At 42.2% G+C, this 17,654-nt stretch overlaps 1 protein-coding gene across 1 annotated transcript in view; it reads right to left on the reverse strand.

Moving 5' to 3' along the window:
* ACSL6 (acyl-CoA synthetase long chain family member 6) overlaps positions 1–17,654 on the reverse strand; it is a 54,943-nt gene that overhangs the window by 17,733 nt on the left and 19,556 nt on the right. Inside the window, exons 8-12 of the mRNA XM_077824824.1 lie at positions 17,237–17,288; positions 10,256–10,329; positions 5,802–5,879; positions 2,871–3,005; positions 1,561–1,695 (exon numbers count right to left, since the gene is read on the reverse strand). Of these exons, the coding sequence (XP_077680950.1) occupies positions 1,561–1,695; positions 2,871–3,005; positions 5,802–5,879; positions 10,256–10,329; positions 17,237–17,288 (474 nt within the window). The remainder of the gene's footprint in view (positions 1–1,560; positions 1,696–2,870; positions 3,006–5,801; positions 5,880–10,255; positions 10,330–17,236; positions 17,289–17,654) is intronic.

The raw sequence follows: 17,654 nt of genomic DNA on the forward strand, positions 1-17,654 counted from the left end.
TTCATCCCATTGTTTTGGTAATTCCTCCCTGAACAACCCAAACAATTCTGCCTGCTTTTTAATGTTGATGTCCTTCAAGTATGCATAGTGTAGATGATATCACATCAACCCCTTTGTCACTTTTCAGCTATGCTGTAAGTCAAAAAAAGGAAGACAAAGAATTTCTTGTAATTTTTAGACTTTGAGGTTAGAAGGTCACGGTCACAGATCCCGAATCAATGCGGAGCCTGATTTGCCTTACATCTGTGAAGGACAAATGCCTCATCTGCATCATTTGAACTCTTATCTTTGCAGACTGTGGGTGAGCAGTTCACAAATGAAAGGAGCGATCAGTTTCGCTGGCTAAACATAAAGTGACATGTCATGGGATAAGTCATCCAATTAAGAAAATTAATTAAACCAGAGCTTGCTGGAGTGATACAGCATATCAGTGATTTAGCTGACCTAGGAATGCTTTACTGTGGGACCCTGTGGCAAATAGCAGGACTGTTCAGATTGCACCCAACAGGCCCTCAGATATTCTGTTTTCCTTTCCCTCTTGTTCAATTGCATGTTAAATGCACAGGCTTTCCTTTATGGCCTTGTATGCTTTTTCTTAGGGGAAAAAATGGTTTGGGATATGTACTGACTAAGGCCCTAATCCAAAAGCTACTGAAATCAATGGGAACCTTTCAGTGGACTTTGGAACAGGCCTAAATGTCTTCAGCAAAAATACTTCCCCCCGCCCCCTTTCTCTTTTTAACTTCCCCTCCACCTTTCTTTTATTTCAGCTTGGCTGGTGAGGAGCCAGAGTATTGCCACAAATACATATAGTACTTGCTGCTGGGGTTCAGTGGAAAAAACACAATTCTATCTCATTAATAGACCGAATTCACAGGAGCAAGACCCTGTAAACCTGAGAGAGGCTGGATGATTAAGGAGGCAGGAAGCCCCAAAGAAAATAAGTTTGTTAACCTCGTTTGTTAACCTCATTTTTGTGCCATTCCTTCTTTCATGCCCAGTATTTTATTCATTGTTTTATAGTGGCCCACCTAGGGCATTTAGATATATGAAGTATATATTGAATTTCAATATAAAGCTAAACTTCTGGGTGAAATTCTCTGCTGACTTAATTTCTGTGGAGCAGAGGCCCTTATGCCGATACCTAAAAATACATAAAAATGTGCTCAGATTCCTGAGATTTTACATGAAAAAGCGAAGTGTTCTGCTGCCTCTTCACCATCTTAGATTTCATGTTATGCACCCCTTAAGGCCATAAAACAGCGCTTAAGCAATACTTCAGTGATGCCTACACCTTGTGCTGACCCTCCGCACAGGGATGGATTGCACCCAAGTACTCAAAGTGAATAGCAAAAATAAGCAGAGTAAACAAATGCCTCTATTAAAAGAGAAATAAAAATGGTGCTCTCTCCTCTCTAGGTTTCTTTTTTTCAATTCCACTGTTTCTAAATCAGCCAAGCTGACTTCACTGATTTTAAACTACTAGTAGAAAACTGCAATTTTTCATTCCATCTATTTTCTTGAGCAACAGCTATACAGTCACTTTTCCCAAGTTCTTACCTGGATTTTATTAAAAAATAGTTTATCCCATAAACTGTCATTTCTAATGATTCCACTTTGGACTTCAGCCTTTTTACGTTCTGCAGCAAATTCCAGAAGCCAACGTTTCAATGGAGTATTTGCTTGGCTAAAGATCTAAGAGAATGCAGGATGGCATGAAAGATTACACAGCTAAGAAAGAAAACAGGGTGTATTAATATCTTTATGATAACAGTCACAGAATCAGATTTACCACTGGGCAAAGCAGACACCACTCTACTGATGTCAATGAAGTTACCGTTATGCCAGCTGTATCATTAAGACTACTACACTGCAGTTGTAGGTGTACAAATTATGTTTTGTTGCAATCTATTCTGAAATATACTTACTTTTCCCTTAGACAAAAGAGGGGAGAAATCAAGAGAATAGAGGCATTGACTACATTTATATGATCAGTGTTTTTTTATGATTTCTATTATATGCAACCATTAGGTGAAACTATGATAAAGTTCTAGGGTTGAGCAACTTGAATGAGAATATTTGGCACCTAGCACACATATTGTTATTTGTTGAGGTGATGATGGCCTTTATGTTTTATCAGAGAGCAACCAGAACCGGATCTCCATATCAGTACCCCCTCATATCCATCTCGATAATGAGGAACCAGAACTGCAGATCCAAACAGACCTGAACTTGCAGAAAGCTTAAATCAGTAGTTTGTGCCTTTAGATCCATCTCTTACTTTTAGGATAAAAACTCTACACATATTGAACATGGCTACAAAATATGCTATCCTCTTAAATACCTTCCATGGAGTTCTCAGATGACCGTCTCTTAGTATGAAGGATTTTTAGCCACAAAGCTAGCCTTGACCATGAAATACTTAAGCCCTTTTAAGAATGCTCATTATATCTCTCCTGTCACTGCCAGCAGCGAGTGAGGACCAAGCTCCAGCACAGGCTCAAAAGTAGAGAAAGCATTAGCACATCCAAGTTTGATACGTGCTACTCTGGGGCTCAGATCCTGTACCAGTGAAATCACTGGGAATGTCACCATTGACTGTAGTGGGAGCAGGAACAGGACCTACATGCGCAGAATTTCACTTTAAAACACAATGGGCCAGGTCCTCAACTGGTATAAGCTGACATAACTCCATTGACTTCAGAAAGGCTATGAAGATTTACACCAGCTAGGATCTCGTCTAATGTATTTGCAGTGAGGCAAAAAGTGTACGAGAGCTAGGGGAAAAGGCCAAACCTAAGGGAAGTCTCTAAGTTAACTACTAGACAATTATTGACTTTATTACTACGAACAGAATAAATGAAACTTACCTTATCATACATTCTATTTAATAATCGAGGTACAACAGGGAAAACGGTTGGACGCAATGTTTTCATATCATCCGATAAGAGACGGATATCTCCTTGAAAGAATCCAATTCGCCCCCCATGGCAATATATGATAGACTGTGATGGGCGGGGGGAGAAACGGAATACTTATTTCCTTGCATTTAATCACTGTGGCAAAGCACCCCATCCCTGTTTTAAAGTCGCATTCCTGAAATTTTATTTACAATTGTGGCTAATGGTTTTTTTAAAAAACAACTAAACCACATAGTAAATTGGGTAGAAACACACTGATTTTGTATGAACCTTGATCATAGATTCTTTACTTAGCATTCATGTTTAGAAAACAAAATTTAGCACAATTTGTGGGAGAAAAAGGAATCAAAGCTGAAAGGTGCGATTTTCAAAAGCACTTGAATAACCTAGGAACCCGAAGTCCCACTGAACTCAATGGGGCTTGAACTTTTAAGCCACTTTTGAAATTCCCACCCTAAGTTCCCAATTTCTGCTTTTTTATTTTTACCATATGACTCATTATGCAACTTTTCTGACTCCACAATTAAATCTCTTTACTAGGTTGTCATGTAATCAGATTGCACAGTTCTCTTACATGATCACTCCAGGACCACTGCATCAGATTGGGGACAAACTGTCTTTCAGTGGAGCATACTTCACAGACAGCTCTTTGTATGGCTGTGGGGTTCTACTGGATTCTGGCAAGACTGAGGTGAATGTTAGGTTGACCAGCCTGTGATTCCATGTTCTGTTGGACACCATTTTCTTTAGACTCACCTTTGATGCTGGGGACTAGGAAAACATTTAGTCTTTAATGTATAATTCCTCATGAAATCTCTATGCTAGCCCTTTTGTGGTTAACAGAGGTTCCTTCATGTCTTTTTATGTCTACTGAGACTATCTTCATGCAGCTGTTAGAATATCCTATAACCCAATATGCATTTCCTTTGAGGAGAGGATGTACCTGTTGTTAACCCAATGGCAAATGGGAGATCCAAATGTGATTCCCAGCACATGGGCATGCATTCCACTGTTGCGGAGGCTGAGAGCACTGTGAAGGTATCTACTCAGCCCTGGGATGCAAGCATTAAGTCAGTTCTGAGTCTTCTGGCCTACAAAAGATTCCTTGTCTGGGTGCAGTGTGGAGCCATGAGGGCCTCAGGAGGGAAAAAGGGAGTTTCAGGTAGTGAGAAAAGAGGTAAAAATAATAAGAGCTCCCAGTCTGTGTCACATACCATATACACAGTTATTTGCACACTCTTATTTTGGTGAAAAGAAGCATTCCTTTGTAAAAAACCTTAGAGCATATTTAAAATGAAATTACTGGCTAGCAATCAAGGATATTCTGAGTCAAGTGTGGAGAGTTAATTCTTAACTCCCCCTGTGCATTTTAGGCTTTGAAAAAAACGCAGTATCTAATATCAGAGCCCTGTAGTATTTAGGTATCAGTGAGTGACCAGTTTTATTTATCTCTGAAATTGCTGGATTTTTGTTGGCATGGAGGGGAAATTTTCAGGACACAAAGGACAATAAGGAATAGGCACTCAACTCCCATTGGAAGTCATTGGGAGTTGACCACCTAAACTCTCTTATGTGCCTGTGAAAATCCTCCCCCATCTTAAATCTTACATTTCCAAAGCCATGAGGGAGTAGCCGTACAACTCCTACTGAGTTAATGGGATTTATGCAGCTATACCACATTTAAGAGCTCTGCATAAGCTTGTCTCTCATCAAGAGAAGTTGGTTCAATCAAAGGTATTACCTCACCTACCTTCTCTCTCTAATATCCTGAGATCAGCACGGCTACAACAACATGGTTAATACTTACTCTCCAGGTACTGACTATAAAACCATAGGAATTTAATCAATAGAAGCTTGTGGGTTTAAGAAATATCACCCTGTCCTATCCACATACTGTACTTCACATGTGCAGCAGGTTCCTGGCTAAATAATTAAAGATCCATATGGAAAAAATAGTCACTGTATATGCACAGGGAGCACTTAAAAAAAGTAAGTAGTCGAGATACTGAGGTTTAAAGAGTAATCCCAGGAGCCTGCAGGTTTCTTAACATGGCAAACAGTAATTTAAGTCTGGTCTAGCTGTTATTAGAGTTAGGCCCAAAGCAGAACTCCAAATCTAAAATCCCACCCAAAAAACCAAAAAAAAACGCAAAAAACTTTGGGAAAGCTTGGGTTCAGATTCTGATCCAAAAAACATGGCGTACGTCCAAATCTGACCACAGAATCTGAGCCCCCGCTACGTTTTGGAAAATTTGAGTCAGAACTGAATCCAGATCCAAACGTCACAGTTCTGGCCAATCTCTAGTTCATGGATTTTCAGACCGGCAGCTATCATCTGCCTTATTTGGAAAGAAAGTGAAGTCACTTATATGGGCTGGCATGAGTCAGTACTTCTACTTGTCATTATTTCCAAGAGATGATGGCTTCCACTTATTGTGCATTATACACTGATCTGCCAGGAAGACTGCATGTGTCACCACTGTGGGGTTTTTTCCTGCTTTTCAGTTTCTGCAAATCTGACACCATAAAAAGAGTGGAGTTGATAAAGAATACGTGCAATATTATTTTAACCACCATGATTGGTGGTTCTATAATACTTTGAAAAGCTGCCCTCCCAAAATAATAGATATCTTTTGCCTCCAAAACATAATTATTTCTGCACGTGCCATTTTCTAATCTCAGTTACACTCCAGAGACTCTATTAGAGTTGCCCCAGATTTACCTGTGCAAATGAGATCAGAATCTGCACCCATGAAAATTTTGGAGTACAATCTGTTTGAGCTCTCCAGTATATTGTGGAGTATTTTGCCATGTTTACAATTTTATTTCGTTATTTTTTAGTGTGGAAACAGAGGACTTCTACTGACCCCATGACCTTACCTGTACCATTTTCTCAAATATGTGTGCTAAAGGCAAATAGGAAATGTATACATCCTCACAAGAAGGAGCCCACTGACTCTGGAAGAAAACACAAGGAGCCCCACAAGGCCTAGTTAGTTCAGACAGGTTTCTTACCTGTATAACTCTTTCAAACATGTGAGCCAGAGGCAGGAAGGAGATGAGCACATCGTCCTGTCTCGGAAAGATCACTTTCTGCAGGTGAAGGGCATGGGAGACAGAAAGGAAAGAAACACTGACAGGAAGACAACAAGAGAGTCATAAAATAATAAAAAGAAAAAGGCACCAGAGGAGCAAAAGGGTAAAGATTATCGAGAGAGAGAGAGAGAGCAGCATACGAAGCGAAGCGTTAGGCCACAACATCAATGAAGCTAAGTTAGCAGGAGTAGTAAAGAGTGCAAGGATGTACATAGAGAGCAATGGAGAACTCTCCCCACTGCAAAAGTGTATTTATCAAGCTCATACTGCAGACAGTTGCTGACACCGAGGAACAAATTTTCCTATATAGGCTTTTAAAGTGAGGTGATCAAATAAAGATTTGCACACTCAAATTGGCATTTGCCTCAAAATGGGTGTCTGGCATTTCAAGTGCCCAGATTCAGAATTTAACTATTACGGCACAGTGCTCAGCTGCACGGAGTACACATTCACACTTCCCCTCAGGCTCAGTGCAGCTGAGGTAGGGAAGAGCTCTGTCAATACTGGGACTGCCAGGGGCCAAAATGGCCCCCGAGATAAGTTTGAATGGTGCCCCAGGGCTGCTCTGCTGGCTGGGGATTGGTGGAATACTTTCTGTTCTATCTCGAACTTTCTTTTGCTCCTGGAATACCTTTTTCTTCATCCATCCTACCCTTACATGCCCCTGAACCAAGGGTTAGCAGGGGGATTGCATAAAGCTGGCCACCCCAGCTTTACACTAGGCCAGCATTCCTCCATCTTGGTGGGATCTTCAAGATGTCCCATTAGGGTAGCTTTAAAGTTGTTTTGTGCCACTCTGCCAGTGTGGAGTGAGCTTAACACAGCTGACAGTCTGGCTCCTAGCCATGATGTCTAGGTTTGAAGATTTGGGCTTATTAAGCAGAAAATTTGTATCAAAAGTTTAATCGTGTACAGAGATGGGTTCTTTCCTCCTAATTACAACCCTGATCCTGCAACTGGATTCAAACAGACGGCCCCTTTAGCCCATGTGCATCCCCCCTGAAGTTAGTGGAGCTCTGCAGAAGCACACGGGCCACTTGTGCAGATCCAAGTGCAGATTCAGGCCGTTAGATTGAAAGATGCCAGATTTTTTGCAGAGGTTAATTATTGATTTTAGTCAGAATAATATGTTGGATTACTGAGTTGCAAAAATTAATTCGTTTTGGTTAGTGTTTCTTCCAATTTTAAGCATCTACGTTATCGGTGCCCCAGAGACAGATGTGGGGGAAGAAAGAGGCTGAATAAATTATAAAAAGAAAAAAAACTGTTTGGTTTGCTAAGATTTCGTATTGTGTCTTATTGGACTGTAATTTAACAAAGGCCCTTAGCCTCACATATTCCATACAACACAAGGAAAGCTAAAAAACAAAAAAGAAACTTCTCTACATAAAACAGTTCCCCAAGGTGTAGGGATAGCCATATTAAAATGATTACAGAAACTGATGGCTTGATTATCCATTACGCTGCACCTTGTACACAGGGCAAAGGGGGTTTAAAACCTTGCTCAATCACAATGGTATCATTTCACATCCACTTTGCACTCCCATTACTCCGCTGTATATGTCAACACAAGGTACAAAATAATGGCGTGTAACAGAAGCGCCTTAGTTGCTTTCCCATGGAAAGGAATATTGAGATTGACTCTCTTTGGGGCAGGTTTTCCTGTCACCGCCTGAGGTCAGGTGTGATAAAAATTTAGTGTTTTCAGGGTCTTTTTTTCACCTGTTCTTTTATACGGCAGCCTGAATATTCTCTAGTGTACAGGAAACTAAGGTACTGAGATCTGCTAGTCTACCCGCAAGTGTTTCTTCAAACTGGTCTCCTTATCCATAAGTACAGCTGCGAAAAACCAGTCTCATCACTGAAGAAAAAAGTCATATTTTTCCAGTTTTGCTAAAAAGGAAATATTTTGTGCCTTTGATGCAATATTTTTCAAAAAATGAAAATCTTTGTTTTTCTCCCCAAAACCAACAATGACAGTATTTTATTTTATATTTGGCAAATATGATCAGGCTTGTTCCAGGGTAAACACTTGGCTGCTGTGGAAGTGCCTTTCCTTGGCATTTGACAAACACTTTTTAGAAAAAGAAAAGAAAAAGTCAGTTCATTTGTAAAACGCAGCCAATGGGAGCTGCGGGGGGGCGGTGCCTGCACACGAAGGCAGCACTCACCTCACAGAGCCGTGCCTAACCCTAGGAGCCGAGGAACATGTCACCGCTTCCATGGAGCCCCCGAAACTAAGCACTGCCTGGAACCTGCACCCCCTCCTGCATTCCAACCCCCTGCTCCAGCCTGGAGCTCCCTCCCACACGCTGAACCCCTCAGCTCAACCCCCAGCCCCGAGCCCCCTCCTGCACCCCAAACCCCTCATCCCTGGCCCCACCCCAGAGCCCGCACCCAATCCCCTGCCCCAGCCTGCAACCCTAAGCTCCCTCCCGCACAAACTCTCCCTCCCGGAGCCTGCACACCGCATCCCCTCCCCTGCCCCAGCCCTAAGCCCCCTCCCACACCCAAACTCCCTCCTGGAGCCACACCCCCTCCCACACAACTGCCCCAGCCCTGAGTGCCCTCCCATACCCAAACTCCCTCCAGAAGCCCACACCCCCTCCCGCACCTTGAACTCCTGGTTTCTGGCCCCACCGCAGAACCTGCACCCCCAGCCCAGAGCCAGTACCCCCTCCCATACCCCAATCTCCTATCTCAGCCTGGAGCCCCTTCCCACACTTCAAACTCCTCAGCTCCACCCCCCCCAGCCCAGAGCCCTCTCCTGTACCCCAAACCCCTCCTCCCTGGCCACACCCCTGAGCACGCACCCAATCCCCTGACCCAGCCCGGAGCCCCCTCCCATATCCTGAACCCCTCATTTCTAGGCCGCCCCCCCCCAGAGCCCTCACCCTCCCCTGCACTGCAACCCCCTGCCCCAGCCTGGTAAAAATGAGCGAGAGAGTGAGAGTGCGGGACAGAGAGCGACAGGGCGGGGAGGAGTAAGTGGGGGTGGGGCCTCAGAGAATGGGCAAGGTAGGGGCAGAGTAAGGGTGTTCAGTTTTGTGCAGTTAGAAAGTTAGCAACCCTATTAATGGCAGTCTGAGGTCTTGAACCAATACCCTTTGAAATCAATGGAAAAAATCCTATTTCCTGCAATGGACATTGTATCAGGCCTTTGGGGCTTGATTCTGTAAAATTCAGAATAGCCTCAAACTCCCTTGAACTTGAGGGTGCTCAGTATCTTGCAGGGTCAAGCTCTTAGTTCTTACTACTGTCAACGGTCCCATTGACACTTTATGGTGATCATTAATGAGGCCCCAATCCTGCAGATACTTAAACAAGTTCAGTGGGATTACTCTCATCACATGCATGAGTATTTGCAGGACTGGGATTTACACCAGGGAACCTTTACAGATTCAAGCCAGGAAACAGGTGGGTGTGTTAACAGTACATTGTTTCTTTAACTGTAATAGTTCAGCCAATGGACCTTTTACGGTGTACCAGTAGATTCTTTCCACCACTTAAGTATTAGCAGTCTATTAACATGATTAATTTGTGCTTCAGCAATGCTGTTTCCCATACAGGAAGTATGGTCTCCAAATGCATGTTTTAAATGTACTGCACCATATAAAAACTGGCCAGTTTTCTATTTTTTAAAAATTATGTTACACAGTGTCACATATATCATACTCAAAATACAGGATGTAACAAGTTGTGTTTTAATATAAATAAAACGATTTTTGTAATATTTAAAATATGTTGCATAGGTTATCATATACGTTATATACATTGTGTGCAGAACGATGGCTAGCAAACAAATAACGAACATGTGGGAAATTAATTTTCTCTAGAGGTTGGTTTATTGTATGGGCATCCCTGGGAAGCTTGTCGTCATTTTTTAAGTTCTAAGCACGAGTCACAATTTTACTGGGTTCTTTGGCCTTGACCAGGGGCCCAGTACTGCAAGATCAACTCATTGACTTAATGAGAGTTGAGGGTGCTCCCTAAAAGCAGTCAGCATCTCGCAGAAGCAGGCCCCAAATGCATGTGCCGTAGTTGAGGGGGAAAATCTACTGTCATTCACCACTAAGGGCTTAACCTTGCTCCCATTTCAATGACTTGGGCCCCAAGAGTGAGATTTCACTTATCTCCTTGAGCATATTTCCACATCTTCGATAGATCTGAAATAACCCAAAAATTCAAACTGAAAAAGTCAAAGGATGCGGTAACACTCTCTAGATCAAGGTATTCACCTCTGTCACTTTCAGAAAGCCTGCCAAATCAGCAATCATATTCCTGTGAGTCAGCATAGCACCTTTGGGGTTCCCTGAAAAGAAAAAAAAAGAAAAAAGAAACAGCATTAATAAAAGACCCTGTAGTAAATTTTCAAAGGCTTCTAAGACCTGGAGATGTTAAAATTCTTTTCAGTGTCCCTTCCTGAATTCTAAAATAGCAATTTTCACAAATGAGTTGTTTCTATGCAATAAAATATACAAAGATATAATATATACATGTTCAATATAAACACACAGAAGACCAATAACATGATTTTATTGCCCATTCTCTGGGCCAGATACTGTGAATCAGCCATTGAATCAGAGGATTTAAGAATGATATGCAACTTTTTATAAAGTATTACTGTAAAATAAGCATAGCATGTTTTAACTGAAGGTTTTCTTCTCTGTTTGTAGCTGCTCAAGATACCATTTGACACACAGACCAGTCACCGAGATTTTGGCTAAGAATGAGCTCTTAACTTGAAGGTTTCTTTGGCAGTTCACTGACATTAGCACCACTGTCTTCTCTATTCTGAGTTTTGGCTTCTTCATGGCCACTTGAATAACATTTCTGATGTTCACACCTCTCAATACACCAAAGTGTAGAGATTACTGGGTAACACACAGGGCCACAGATAAAACTGCAGCACTTCTTACCCCTAGGCAAATAGGACACAGTCAGCACAGAACATTAAATACTTCTGAGCATGTAAATAATAGAAAACACCTAGCATCGATCCATTCTCAGGACCATGGTCAGGAGGAGTAAAGGGACTCCCGACCTTGAAGTGCTAGTGACTAGGACTTGACATATCTTCCTTTGCCTCAGCACCAACCCTCTTCATCACTCTTAAAAGGGACTAGTCACAGAGTAAGTTGCTACTCAGTGTGAGTAAATTGTCAGAAGGGGGCCGTATTTCCCCTCCATAAATGGTAAGTAGATTAGTTTTAAAATCAGACTGAGCCACTGTATTGTACTTCCTGGGACGGGCTGGGTGGAACTGGCCCTCAAAGAAGCCTTCATTCTTTAACAAAAAGGAGATGGAGCGGTTTGTCATATAACAGGTGCATGATGAATCAAACCATGCCCTGTTGAATCCCACTGAAGTAAATGGGCCTGCCCAAACTATACGTCCAGGCAGAATTTGCTCCCTAGATAAATGAATCATGCCCCTGGCATTTAGAAGGGGTCTCAGTGGCTTGGAGGTTAATGTATCAGGCTCTCTTTTAGGGACTGGGCTTCAATTCCTCTTCAGTTCACAAACTTTGCAGGTACCATGCCACTCCCTCCGTGGATACTTCTTCAGATCACAAAGACGCTGCACAGGTCAGCACTATCAGCAGTTACTGCCCAGGAACAGCAGGGGTGTTGAGCTCAGTTAGAGCCTCATGGACAAGACTGCACAATGCGTGTTCTCTTCGTTCTCCCTTCATTGCATGAACACCAAATTCACACAACATTCAGACGAATTAAGTGAACCCTGAACACAAACATTTGCCACTGAACATATTTATTGGAATGAACTGGACATTTATAACATGTAGAGTATTTTAGAACATGTCTTTAAACAGTGTTCCAAGCACTTTAATCCCATCTTTAAAACCAAAAAATTTTTACCAAAAAATTGGCAAAGTTACTATATTACATTGAAAGAGTTCTAAAATGTTGTACTATTTTGGTGTAACGTACATGCATGCCATTCCGTTTCATAACCCATAGTCAGGGAGAGAGCGAACCGTTCTGCCACCAGCAAGTTTCAGTGCTACGCAGACTGTCAGATGCTTGCTTGATAAGGCAGGTTTTCTTATAAAGTACGAATGTATTCATGGGTGGGGGAAAAGGCAGCCTCACAGGCATGGGAATCCAGACAGAAAGAGGATTCTGTGAGCCAAGCTAAAAAGTAGATGTGCATAGGAGACCAAGAAACTGCTCGTCTTACATTGTGTGTCTTGCCAAAAAAAATTTTTCTCAAATCAGCCTGTACAATTCAGAGGGTAGCTGTACTTCCACAGAGTTGACTTCAGGAGAAACTTGTGAATGCACCAGTCCACTCATCCATTTCTTGTTCAGACCAGCAAGAGAAACCTGCCCCCGTGAATTTTTCTTCAAAACAATTATTGGATACTCTGCCTTAGTTTGATTACCTCGCTGAAATGCATCCTAGAATATATACCCCCAACTATATCAATTAAGTGTTTTTCTTTCAGTACCCAGCGAGAAATCTTCAGACATCCTGGGAAATGAGATGGATTCTTAGTTTCTTTCAACACTTGAATTCACTTATTCGGTCCGTGAAGATTTTCATTGCATATTCAGATAATCCAGAACATCTGCTCCGTCTGCTCAAACCATCATCATCACCATTGCAAATAGGAAATTCGGTAAATATATCCCTTCCTTCCTCCCCCTTTTTCTATGTGAATAACAGCTGAATTCAGTGTCCCAGAGTATTTGTGACACTAAACACATCAGAGAAGAGCACCAGTTTTCATAACCTTAATCACCAGAAGCCTGGGACTATTTGACAGAATGTCCAGGCAAACAGAGTTCACTTTGCTACAAGTCCTTTCCCAGAACCCATCCTGGATGGAACAACAGCATATTAGTGATATAGCTTTTCCCCCCTTTATTTTTAAGTCATTCATAGATTCATAGATATTTAGGTCAGAAGGGACCATTATGATCATCTAGTCTGACCTCCTGCACCACGCAGGCCACAGAATTTCACCCACCCACTCCTGCGAAAAACCTCTCACCTATGTCTGTGCTATTGAAGTCCTCAAATCATGGTTTAAAGACTTCAAGGAGCAGAGAATCCTCCAGCAAGTGACCCGTGCCCCAGAGGAAGGCGAAAAACCTCCAGGGCCTCTTCCAATCTGCCCTGGAGGAAAATTCCTTCCCGACCCCAAATATGGCGATCAGCTAAACTCTGAGCATATGGGCAAGATTCATCAGCCAGATACTACAGAAAATTCTTTCCTGGGTAACTCAGATCCCACCCCATCTAATATCCCATCACAGGCCATTGGGCCTATTTACCATGAATATTTAATTACCAAAACCATGTTATCCCATCATACCATCTCCTCCATAAACTTATCGAGTTTAATCTTAAAGCCAGATAGATCTTTTGCCCCCACTGCTTCCCTTGGAAGGCTGTTCCAAAACTTCACTCCTCTGATGGTTAGAAACCTTCGTCTAATTTCTAGTCTAAATTTCCTGGTGGCCAGATTATATCCATTTGTTCTTGTGTCCACATTGGTACTGAGCTTAAATAATTCCTCTCCCTCTCTGGTATTTATCCCTCTGATATATCTATAGGGAGCAATCATATCTCCCCTCAACCTTCTTTTAGTTAGGCTAAACAAGCCAAGCTCCTTGAGTCTCCTTTCATAAGACAAGTTTTCCATTCCTCGGATCATCCTAGTAGTCCTTCTCTGTACCTGTTCCAGTTTGAATTCATCCTTCTTAAACTGGGAGACCAGAACTGCACACAGTATTCCAGGTGAGGTCTCACCACTGCCTTGTATAACGGTACTAAGACCTCCTTATCCCTCCTGGAAATACCTCTCCTAATGCATCCCAAGACTGCATTAGCTTTTTTCACGACCATATCACATTGGCGGCTCATAGTCATCCTATGATCAACCAGTACTCATCATTAAAGTATCCTCTACTTGAATTTGCTTCACAGAGATGACAGCACAAAATATCCTCAAGATAGCACAGCACATGGACACAGATGCACAACTGAGGAGTATCAACAATGGTAAGTGATTCCGGGCAGTTAATCAATAACCAAAATATGACAGTCTTCAGGTGTCACTTCAGTGAGGAGCTTGTCTGCCACTTCTTATATGACACTTCTCATCCAGTGTCATTTCTGAGCCTGTAAATGGCGGCTTATTAGGGTGCCCAGATGTCCTGATTTTATAGGGACAGTCCCGATTTCTGGGACTTTTTCTTATATAGGCTCCTATTACCCCCCCACCCTCTCTCCCGATTTTTCACACTTGCTGTCTGGTCACCCTACTGCTTATACCAAGTTAGGATCCATGAGTTACTGGTGAATTCTGCTGAACCATGGAAAGCCTTCATCAACATCCAATTGGCTCTGCTGGAGATAGGTTTCCTTGGAAGATTAGTCACTGGTCTGTACTTGAAAAACTGAAGGGTGTTTTTTCAGAGCAGTCAGTACACAGAGTTGCATAAAAATGTTTCATGTACATTTCCACTCTTAGCAACAACCATTGCCTCATGCGCAGTTAGGAGTTGTGTTGACAAATCAGGAAAAAAAAAATGAAGGTGAGTCCAAACATCTCAGAGTCAACCTCTCTCTTCCTTCTGTGAAGGCATTTTGTATGTCTGATCCTATGAATCATATACAAAAATTAAAATCCACTCCTGAGTTTACTAATAAACATCCTCTCTGAGCATGGAGGATCCTACAGTTCTTCCTTCAGTTGCTGTCCCAACTCCTAGAGGATGTGTTTAGTGTCTGGACAAGGAGTTCTGGACACAGCTCTGTGCACACAATGTGAGTGCAGAACCTGAGTTGCCCAGGGGCTCGCGGCTGAGAAGTGAAATGATTTCATCCCCCATGCAGGCTGAGCAGACTGTGTCCACAACATTCTCAGCCCAGAACACAGCAAAGGCTCTGTGATTGCTGTGTTCTATTGCCTACCATCGTAGTGTGTCATTTTACCACTAGTCTGTCAGGCTAGCCTCTGGGACTCATATATGTACGGTGGATGCCATTAAACTAAAAGCAAATACCTGACAGTTATAGTGACTTTGCCGTGGTTTGTCCAATATTTAGAATGTACACCACCGTGAGGCATTTATTCCGTACCATGGTCACTCTTTACTTTATAAAGGACACTCATTATAAAGTTCTTAATGGAACAAAAAAACCTCCCTTCGTTCATTGGTTTGCATTCTCTGCAACGCAGAACACTTCAGGTATAACTTCCCACAGTAAAACATATATGATGCAGAGGAAAAGATGCTTTTAATAGACTTGCAGCATTAAATACTGTGTTTGGACTGACACTTACCTATTCTGCAATACACATTCTCCCCAGTAGATGGCAGGTCACAGCCTAGACTCTTGTGCTGCCTACATTCTGTGCTTATCAAGCAATAGACAATTCTGTTCTTGGAAGGTAACTCAGAACAAGGCTGTTCAGTTTCAGTTGTTGACTCTTGCTTGGCTACCACAAAGGAAGCCATTTTGAGGACACTAGTGGGTAGTACAGAGTGATAGACAACCCCAAGAACAGACAGTTAAAGAAGTAGGGGCTGGATGAATGGACTATATGATGGATAGAAAGCTGGCTAGATCATCAGGCTCAACGGATAGTGATCAATGACTCCATGTCTAGTTGGCAGCCGGTATCAAGTGGAGTGCCCCCAGGGTTAGTCCTGGGGCCAGTTTGTTCAATATCTTCATTAATGATCTGGAGGATGGTGTGGATTGCACCCTCAGCAAGTTTGCAGACGACACTAAACTGGGAGGAGTGGTAGATACGCTGGAGGGTAGGGATAGGATACAGAGGGACCTAGACAAATTAGAAGATTGGGCCAAAAGAAATCTGATGAGGTTCAACAAGGACGAGGGCAGAGTCCTGCACTTAGGACAGAAGAATCCCATGCACTGCTACAGACTAGGGACCGAGTGGCTAGGCAGCAGTTCTGCAGAAAAGGACCTAGAGGTTTCAGTGGACGAGAAGCTGGATATGAGTCAACAGTGTGCCCTTGTTGCCAAGAAGGCTAATGGCATTTTGGGCTGTATAAGTCGGGGCATTGCCAGCAGATTGAGGGACGTGATCATTCCCCTCTATTCGGCATTGGTGAGACCTCATCTGGAGTACTGTGTCCAGTTTGGGGCCCCACACAACAAGAAGGATGTGAAAAAATTGGAAAGAGTCCAGCAGAGGGCAACAAAAATGATTAGGGGGCTGGAGCACATGACTTATGAGGAGAGGCTGAGGGAACTGGGATTGTTTAGTCTGCAGAAGAAAAGAAATGAGGGGGGATTCGATAGCTGCTTTCAACTACCTGAAAGGGGATTTCAAAAAGAGGATGGATCTAGGCTGTTCTCAGTGGTAGCAGATGACAGAACAAGGAGTAATGGTCTCAAGTTGCAGTGGGGGAGGTTTAGGTTGGATATTAGGAAAAACGTTTTCGCTAGGAGGGTGGTGAAGCACTGGAATGGGTTACCTAGGGAGGTGGTAGAATCTCCTTCCTTAGAGTTTTTAAGGTCAGGCTTGACAAAGCCCTGGCTGGGATGGTTTAGTTGAGGATTGGTCCTGCGTTGAGCAGGGGGTTGGACTAGATGAGCTCCTGAGGTCCCTTCCAACCCTGATATTCTATGATTCTATGACAGATGTGGACAAAAGAGTGGTATTTTAATCAGTATTTCAGGACTAAAGTGCATTTCTGGAATGTGTTCCTAATCCACAGATAACTGCTGCATGCCGCAATATGAATTCGGATTGATGCTTGAAGAACTCTTGGAAGAGGATTAGCTCTAGGTTTCTATTTTTGCTTTTCTATTTTGAAGTGTTATGCTTTTATGTCATGGTGGATACTGGGAATAAGTATCAGTTATGCTCTTTTTTTTTACATCTGCAGAGAGAAATTTTTAAAAAATCCAACAGATACACACAGAGTACATTTTCATACACTTGGAAAATCATATTGCCAAAATATATTATTTAAGGAGTTACAAAAAATAATTTTTCTGCATTTTTATACCAGTGTAGTTTAAGTTTTTTATTTGATTATAATTTTATATATATTTGGATATAACACACACACTTAATAGACATAAAACAAATACCATTGTTCTATATATGCCAGAGCTAGATTGTGTTTATACATGGTGAGCTGTATTCAGATTGATTTTGGTAGTCTAATGTAATGTATTTCGATTAAAATGTCTGTTCTCTTACCTGTAGTGCCACTCGTAAAACAGACAATTGACAGATCTTCTGGTCGAGGAGGCTAGAAATACACAAAGAAAAAGGAAATTATAGAGTCACAGGTTAGCATCATTGGCCTTTGTGCTCACTTCTTTATTGAACCAATAATATCTCAACCCTGTCCTTTCGATTTTTTCCTGGAATTTTCAAAAACACATAATGTAATTCTTCCTCTGGTACTTTTATCCATTTGGTCTAGTTTCCTTCTTTTCCCCTAGGTTTAAGTGCATTAAAGGAGTGTGCTTTAGTGTGACGAGTCCATCTTGCAAGATTCTTGCCTACTTATAATATGCTATACTCCCTAATGAAAGAAAACCACAGTCCTCAAGCTTCTGCATGACAGCTGTTTGAACTCCTTGTTAAAAATAATATTTAAGCATTTGGCCCC

The sequence above is a fragment of the Eretmochelys imbricata genome, chromosome 8 (genome assembly GCF_965152235.1).
Source record: "Eretmochelys imbricata isolate rEreImb1 chromosome 8, rEreImb1.hap1, whole genome shotgun sequence".
In the NCBI taxonomy this organism is placed as follows: domain Eukaryota; kingdom Metazoa; phylum Chordata; order Testudines; family Cheloniidae; genus Eretmochelys; species Eretmochelys imbricata.